This window comes from Homarus americanus, unplaced genomic scaffold (genome assembly GCF_018991925.1).
Source record: "Homarus americanus isolate GMGI-L3 unplaced genomic scaffold, GMGI_Hamer_2.0 scaffold21496, whole genome shotgun sequence".
NCBI classification, from domain to species: Eukaryota; Metazoa; Arthropoda; class Malacostraca; order Decapoda; family Nephropidae; genus Homarus; species Homarus americanus.
In genome coordinates this window covers 27136-36425 of record NW_024727201.1, presented here as the reverse complement: position 1 = coordinate 36425, position 9290 = coordinate 27136, and the positions used below count along the sequence as shown (strand labels likewise).

At 34.8% G+C, this 9290-nt stretch overlaps 1 protein-coding gene across 3 annotated transcripts in view; it reads right to left on the bottom strand.

Annotated features, from left to right (window-relative positions):
• Nucleotides 1-714: 714 nt before the first annotated feature.
• Nucleotides 715-9290, bottom strand: part of LOC121865804 (titin homolog) — a 35391-nt gene continuing 26815 nt past the window's right edge. For 2 of the 3 annotated variants that reach the window (XM_042365364.1, XM_042365365.1), the window contains 2 exons: nucleotides 7138-8131; nucleotides 715-5483 (listed from right to left, as the gene is read on the bottom strand). In XM_042365364.1, the coding sequence (XP_042221298.1) occupies nucleotides 5405-5483; nucleotides 7138-8131 (1073 nt within the window). In that variant the 3' untranslated portion in view covers nucleotides 715-5404. Of the gene's footprint in view, nucleotides 5484-7123; nucleotides 8132-9290 lie in introns of all 3 variants that reach the window. The other variant, XM_042365366.1, reaches the window with a different exon arrangement.

Here is a 9290-nt window from a genome sequence, read left to right as displayed (position 1 = left end):
CTCTCTGCCTCTCTCTCTCTCTCTCTCTCTCTCTCTCTCTCTCTCTCTCTCTCTCTCTCTCTCTCTCTCTCTCTCTCTCTCTCTCTCTCTCTCTCTCTCTCTCTCTCTCTCTCTCTCTCTCTCTCTCTCTCTCTCTCTCTCTCTCTCTCTCTCTCTCTCTCTCTCTCTCTCTCTCTCTCTCTCTCTCTCTCTCTCTCTCTCTCTCTCTCTCTCTCTCTCTCTCTCTCTCTCTCTCTCTCTCTCTCTCTCTCTCTCTCTCTCTCTCTCTCTCTCTCTCTCTCTCTCTCTCTCTCTCTCTCTCTCTCTCTCTCTCTCTCTCTCTCTTTCTCTCTCTCTCTCTCTCTATATATATATATATATATATGTCATAAATTGGAAGGCCTTTTCCCGTTAATCTAAAGGGAAAACTTGGGAAGCATGCTAGACAGTCTTCCAAACCAAATTCTTCTCCTTACCTAAAAACATGAAAATTCCATTTAAAAAGTATGCAGTCATAATAAAGGTAAAACGATAGCCAGTACACAAATTGTATAAAACAATAATTCAGTATAATAAAAATATTGAACCATTTAAGGATAAACACTGAAATATTTTCTTTATGTGCTGGTGAGTAAATTATTAATGTGAACCTTACATATACTGTGCAGCTGCTCACAACTGTCTACGCTCACCACAGCACTCGTTACCAATAGTGCATAGATTCAAATCTCTTAATGTATGGTGGGTTTGTTTTTAATAACATTTTTTACAACATAGATTGCCTCTTAATAAAAATCCATAAAAGATTATGAGGAAACAGTACATAATGCCTAGTGATAAGTGTGTTTTCTTTTGTGAGATTCCTTAGATCTTCATATGAATTAATATTGTTATTTCACAATTATCTAATTAGACAATTGATGTTTGAGTGCCATGAAATACAACTGTGGCAGAAATGGACCGACCAGGGGCAAGAGAGTATATATAGCCTGTGGAATGCATTGTTATTTTCATACAGGTATTCAAATAATTGTTCATTTTATTTAATTTCAGTTTATACAACTTTATTTTGGAGTGTAACCTTCACATGCTTGACAAATTTATGTTTTTTTTTTCCATAGATATTCCCTGAAGATGATTTTCCTCTGGAACTCAAAATGGAGAGGATGGACATAAAATATAAGCAAAAAAATGAATGATGTCGTGCATTCATCAGCGAACAACTGACATTATGCAACAGTCAGTGACTCTTTTGGGATACTGGTATGCACTATACCAATGGTTCTTTTTACCTGAATGGGTTTTTGTAAGCATATATAGAAAAATGGTCCCTGATTTGTCAATTTCATTAACTAAAAATTTTTGATAAAAAATTTCAAATAGAGGAATAGCTCTACAGTACTGTATATGGATTTCATATCAGCCAGAGTGAATGAATAATAATGAGTAAAAGTGGAATATTTTCTTGTTTTTTAATCTGACAGACTTTCAGAAGTGAAAAAAGGTTTACAAGAGTGGAAAAAAATTAGTTGACCAGAGTCATTACCTAAAATCTAATTTAGGTAAATTATTTCTAATGTATGAAAAATATAGCTGTACCATGCAATTATCACTTCTTGCATTTTTTTAGCTTATATGATTAGTCAATAGATTTTAGCTGCTGTAATCAAGAGTTCAGTACATTTTTATAGCCTTGATCAACAATGAATAAAATCCCAAATTAATAATGGAACCTTCACTCATTATAAAGTTTCATGCTTCAATAAATGCTTATGTACTGAATCATAGGTCTGTTCCATATTCATCCAATCTAGTAACTTTCATGTCATGTTTCTTGGTGATTTCTCTTCCATGGAAACTCTGGCCTCCCCTACACCAATCAAAATATCTTCATCATCTCCTTGTCTATTTAACCATATCACTTCAAAACAATTACCTTTCCATAAGTCACTCCACTTTTCCCATATAATTCAGTCCACTCTCCCTCAGTGCTCCAGAAAGTACCAATCTACTCTGGTCCTATACTTCTAACCCTAGTTACTTTCCCATTTTAAACAAAGAGGACTGTACACCCAACAATGAAATGAAATTAAGCTTCTATTTCTTACTCCAAAATTTATACCAACTTCTCTTATCATGAAATGTCCTGTAAAGCATAACTTCTTGGTATTCCATGCCATCACACATTACGTGAACATATTCCCAGTATCACACACAGTATGATTCAAGTAGTAGTTTTACATTCACACAAGTCTCTTCCTGCTATATGATAAAAAGATAAAACCAAACAAACCTAGTAAAATTATAACACATTAATCCAGTAGTGCTGTACTCTACTATGCACATCTCCAGTCATCTGCATAAAGTCATTCTGTTCTACCTTAAAGGACACGACTTGCCACAGGCTTTCTAACAATATGGAAACATCATAAATTTATAAAATGGCAGACACTTTACTACAATTTTAATCGTCTTTACCCTATTTCTGTTCACTTTTAAACCGGTAATGACATTTAGGGAAAGTATATAGGAAATTTGATTGAGTCTGAAATTATTAAGTGTGTGATGTATATTAACTTGAGTAAAAGTAAAGAATGGCTGCAAAGGTTTCAGAAACAGCATTGAGATAAGCAAATTACAATTTCAAAAGAATAGCAATTGCATAAAGTACTGTATGCCCAATATGCTGAATACTGTATCTTTGATCTGATTATCATTTAAGAATGCATAATTTGTACTAAGTACAGTGAACCCTGGAAGACGGACCTGGTAAATCCGGATTTTGGAAGATTCGGAAAAAAATTTGGGGGTTGGGGCTAAGAAGCATTCCCAAAACAGAGCAAAGATCATCTTAGGCCCGTGTAACCAAGATGTGAGCGCGTGGGACACAGGTGCCTGAGGTGGGAACATGATCAGATTTGTCAATTGTCATTTGTGGGACTATTATTTCATTCACTCTAGTAATGATACAATGTTTTTTATTATGTTATCATAGGTAAATGCATACTGTAGTATATATAATTTGTTTATCATTGTGCCTGTCACCGTTTTCAAATTAGACTACAAGATATGTATTTCTCCCGTGCGTATTTCGATCATACACCTGGCAACAGGAATGAGTGAGCAACCACTAGTTAGAGCATCGCCTGCTGTTGTAGCTCTCCTCACTCCCTGCCATATTTCACTGGATTGACTGTTATTATTAGTGTTTACTGATATAATAGTGCTTAATAGTGATAAATCATGGCACTGTACAGCCTACATACATAATGCGAAAAAAGTAAGGGAAATAATTGCCCTTCGGGCAAACACCTAAAAGGAATATACCGTACATATCTTTGCAAGAGTTGGATGACTCAGTGAGGGAGTGGGAGGAGAGCGTAGAGTGTAAAGGGATGAGGGGCATCGCCGTCTGTGTTAAGCTTTCATTTACCGAGTTGGTAATGGAGTATTTTTTGTTGTAACTTATTTATTGTTATCATTTTTATTTATTCCTCACATTTCTTGGTAGAGTACTGTAAACAGGTCCCCGACTGACAAACGCCCATTGATACGAATGGGATTAAACTTGAAATTTACAGTATTTTATTTACCTGATGACTTATTTTTTACTCTTATTTACTGTAGTTTGTCATTGTATTTCTTCTTTTATCTTAAATTAAGTGATTTTAGATGTATATAAGGATTTAGGCTGTTATAGTGGGACTTAAGTTTTTTAAATACAGTAAGCAAATAGCACGTGTTCAGACTTGCATACAAATCCAACTTGTGAATGTCCTCAGGAACGGAACCCATTTATAACCCGGGGACTCCCTGTATATTATTTTAAAAAACTATGGCTACAGGAGGAAAATACACCCAAAAGTTTTTTTTTCCCCTAAATACTCCCAACTATAATGGGAGTGCATCTTATATGCTGTAAAACAAGGTACAGTACATATTTTTGGTGTTTTTATATCATTATTTATTGTTTTTTTTAATAAATCCAGTACATTCCCTCCTTTTAGTTCGAATCTTCAAGGGTTCACTGTACCTTCATCCCTACGTGCAAAGTTGTGAGCTGGAAAGAACTTGTTTAATGTTGCAAGAGGCAAGTAGTGTAGGAAACCATGACTCACCCCATTATTGACTCTGGTGACTCATGAGACAAAATAAGAGATTTGAAACAAAACTGAAATTGTTAATAGAGACAGACAATGCAAATTGTCTTAAAACAGATGTATTATAAAAGACATGTCTAAACAGTACAATACTAATAATCTGGGAACACCCAACATAAATTTTCTGATCTGGGGTTATAGAGTTTGGGAGCATTTAGGGTGAGGAATGATTTAAGGGAGTACTGTATTATAATACTGTACTGCAAAGTAAATGGTTGGCAAAGTAAAAAATTAAAAGATGAGAAAGAAAAAAAGGCCATACTGAGGAAGTAAAATAAACTGATACACTAAAGAAATGATAGCAGGAGACACATGCAGTGTAAGAATAAAGATGCATCAAAGAAAATCTTCCAAAATTTGAAGTGATAAAAAGTTGCATAAAAGTTTCGAAGGAAAACACAGTTGTATAAGAGAAGTTCTTCAAGTTATGAATACAGTACAGTATAGACAATAAATATATACATTACACATGAGAGTCACAGTCATCACACATCCTGAATTCATTGTTTCCTGTACATCCCATATGACAAGACATAAGTTAATCTCTACATACAGGACAGAATCTTATTGGTTATGTGAAACTATCTAGAAATATAATGCTAATTTTTCACTTAATATTGTGAAATGTACAGTATTATTAATTAGGAGTTCCTCATCCTCGTGTTTCATTTATGTATTATATACACAAAAAAGATGATCCTTGGATAAAAGTGCAAAGGTTTCCACAGCAATAATACAAAGTACATTAATAATATTTTTAGCTTTCTTGGTTAAAACAAGCATGGAGAGAATCAACCTCTACCCAATATATATATTTTTCATCCGAGTAAAGTCATTTCTTGAAGAACCACACAATCTACTCTTCAAGTTCAATTGAGTCACATTAAAATAACAGTGGAAGATATCTGAAACTATACCTAGGTTCTTATTTCAACCTTGTTGCTCACATCTGAAGACTATTAATTCTACAAAATAGCCCTAAAGACATCTAAAACTAAATCTTAATGATGGTTATTGAATAACAAAGATAGTATGGAAAAATCCCCAAGAGCATTTTACCTGGAGGAAATTTGTTGTCTTTTACCAGATATACAACAAAGATTAACCAAACTTCAGTGTTATATAATTAGTTTTTTCACTGCATGGTATATTACATAAGGTTTTACTTTCAAACTCTAAGTACTATTCCTAAATTTAATATATTTTTTCCCTATTCACAGCAGTTCATTTAAAAGAAAACTAAAAATGTCTAGGACCATTCACCATTATTTGTAAGTAGATCTGCTTCTTGACTTTCTTGAAGAATACACGATAACAGCACTGCCGTCACTTTGTCGTAACTTTCTGTCGAAAGAAGAAATAACAAATCTGAATTTTTTTTTTACAAAGTCACTTCAGGTATTCCTCAGTTAACATGCATGACCACAACACTACTGTCTATCATTTTACACTTTTCAACAATTAGGTAACACTATTCTCAAAACAATTGTTTCCAGTTTAACATGTTTGATAGATGAAAGTGCTGACCTTATCCAAAACGAAATTTCTTTGCATCCTCAGACTCCATACTTGGGCACCCAGATTTGCCCCAACACCCCATTTGAAAATGTCATATTGACTCACTAAATTGGCTGTTCTTTCATGATTTACCATTGACATCCCTTACAGTCACGAGCACAAAGCATGCATTAAGTGTTAAGTGTTTCTGTGATCAATAACCCTTTGTGTTTTTTCCCCAGAAATAAAAATTACTCCCACCTAATAGTGCCGAGGGCCTCCTGGGTCCCAGAGTCATAGACAAAATGAACGTTACATAAAAGTCACTTACTAAAAGGTGTTTAACCACTAAAATTAAGAAGTACAGTGGTCCCTCGGTTAACGAACAGTTAGATTAACACATTAGCTCCCATAAGGATCTTCAATTCGGTTAACGAACAAAACTTCGATTAACAAAATCCTTACAACAAACACATTTTGTTGTGTGCATCAGCTGATAGGCTAGTCCGCCAATACAGTAATCGGTTCTATGTTTACATTCGTTTCCAGTGGAGTAAATATCAAGAAGGTTGTACTCTTTAATATTTTTGCATTTTTTATATTCAAATTATTATTCATTTTAAAATTTAGTTAACATATTGATACTATATGCAGTACAGGGAACTAGCTTTTTGTGCGCCCATCAGCCGCTTGACTCACCCGCCAAAGCGTCAGTTTAACTTTGCTTACAGTGGAGGAAACATCGTGTTTGTTGTATACAGAGTATTTTTAGGTTTTTACATTAAAATTGCTGGTCATTCTGAAATTTAGTTAACATTTTGATAATATATAGTGCAGTGCAGTGTTGATTTAAATAAAATAATCTGTAATTACAGGTAGTGAACTTAAAATTTTATTGGTGAAATTACTGCATCAAGCATGGGTACAAAGAAAGGCGATTTCTCCTCCACCCCCACTTCTAATTCCCATCATCATCATCATCATCATCAACCAGCAACATTCTACATACACACCTCAAAGTAAGTGTACTTTACTGTATTTGGTTTATACAGTACTTTGTATGTACTTTTCTATGAGCTGGAACCAATTACCCAATACCCTGTATCCCATTGAAATAATGGATTCGGTTAACAAACGACTCTGTGGAACAAATAGTGTTTGTTAACTGAGGGACCACTGTATTTGTATAGAAAATCTCCTTTGCAGCAATTTGGCAATTTTTCTGAAACCTCCACTTATACCTGAATGACAACTTCAGTAATACTAATTCTATCCACCAATTAGTTGAATTTTAAGCACAAGCCAATTTTTAGCCACATAATTATCAAAAATATTGGGTGGAGAGTAAATGAGCTGCAGCCTTATTCTGAAAGAAAACAAATCAGTTAAATATTAAAATTTTGTGACGCGGTTTAATGCACTTGTTCCACCCCCAGTGCTCTAGTTGGTGGCACAATAAGATGAATACCGTAGTTATACAAACAGACCTTAGCACACTTACTCCCGAAGGCCAACTTCTTTTAAAGATGTAATTTTTGTTGCTGCTCTCCGCTTTCTACGTTGGTCTGGTTCACCTGGACTATTATTCTCTTCGATGACTTTTGAAGCTTCTAACTTTGCTTGCATTGCTGGTGCTTTATTACAAATGTCTTCAGTACTGTCTCTTTCCAATGTGGTCACCTTCTCAGACCCATTTTTTTTAATGTCACTCTCAATGTTTTCTTCCTCTTTACCCTTTTCAAGTTCAGTTGCTGCAACCACTGTTATAGATTCTCCTTCAGTATGCCTCTCCTGTGCCTTGTCCTGCCCTAATTGCTGTTCCTTACCATTTAACATATCCTCCGAGTCTGTGGTAGGTGACCCACTTTGAACATCCCCACATGTCTCACCATCTTTCTCTGGTTTTTGTGTGTCATCTTGACTAATCTGCTGTGTCTCATGATCCTGGTGTTTCAGTTGTCCCTCATCAAGTGGTACTAGTTGCTGAATGTCATCAATCTGTTCTTGCAGCACATCTTGCAGTTTTTCTTGTTCCAGTTCATCTCTTTCATCTTGTTGCAACTTATTTTTCTCTTCATCCTGTAGCTTATATTTCTCTTCTTCCTGCAGCTTATCTTTCTCCTTTTCCTGCAGTTTACCTTTATCTTCTTCCTGCAGCTTATCTCTCTCCCCCTCTTGCAGCTTATCTCTCTCCTCCTGTTGCAGCTCCTCTTTCTCTCCTTCCTGCAGCTTGTCTTCTTTTCCTTCCTGCAGCTTATCTCTCTCTTCCTCTTGCAGCTTATCTTTCTCTTCTTCCTGCAGCTTATCTTCCTCCCCTTTCTGAAGCTTATCTTTCTCTCCTTTCTGAAGCTTATCTTTCACTTCCTCTTTCAGCTTATCTTTCTGCCTTCCATCATCTTTATTATATTGTTGTATTTCATTATTTTTCTCTTCTTGAACAGTTTGTCCTCCATTATATGTACCATCAGCATTTTCTTCTCGTTTGTCAGCATTTTCTAAAAATAGAGAAATTACATTTCATATTCATACAGATTAATAAAATTAAGTGTAAGAGGGACAAGAGACATTTGCTCACATGGTATAGGTAATAATGACAATACAGTAAAGCCTCGAATAACCACAGTAATGTGTCCTCCAATATTGCAGTGTAAGGTGAATCATCGTATTGCGAATCATTAATTACCATTAAAATAAAGCAATTATAATGAGATGCGTTCCCAAGTGTGACCTTTTCATATCTTTTGTGTGGCTTTTTACCCTCTTTTCCCCCCAAAACAATACAATTAATGAAAATTGCAAACTATATTCTTTAAATAATGTTTCTGAATGCACCTTATACAATATGAATGAATAATAATATGGTCACACAAGAGGAGATGGGACGCCATTGTTTTCGTTTGTGTTTACAGCCGGGAGTCCGGGACGATAGTTCTACACGAGAAAATGAAGAAATTAAGACCCTGGTTGTAGCTCTAGTAAAATTAATGTAAAAAAAATGTTTTAATTAATGTTATTTAGTGTGCAGTAGAAGTAACCACTGATATTAAAGAAAAGGGGAGACTGATAGTGGAACGCCAATGTATTAAAGATTCATTGTTGTTTATTATTGAATACTGTATGTATTTGATTGAATTAATGTTTATGTGTGAAATGAACAATGCAATTCATTAATAATACATAGAATATTAAAACACACACGAGGAGACAAGAAGGCATTGTTTTCGTGAGTGACAATGGTTCTACATAAGGAACTGAAGAAAATAAGACCCTGGTTGTAGCTGTAGTGAACTTAATTTTAAAAAAATTGAATATCTGTATGTATGTTTTAAGTAATATTTAATGTTAATAAATGGAACACTAGAAGTAGCTAACCTCTAATGGTAAAGAAATAAAGCGAGGCGATTGGGAACACCAATGTATGAACATTAAGTGCGTACACGTGAAAAATATCGTCATTTCTCCACATATGAATATGAAAGCAACACTTATTTACTGTTCATATATGTTTTAAATAATATTTACGAATGTAAAACAAAAATTCTACACACCAATAGTGGTAAAGTCTGAAACATAAGGACAGCCAATGAATAGTGTGCGAGTTTTTACTCAGATGACGAAGTCATCAGGTTTAACTCTGGCTGAAGCTGTAGCTTT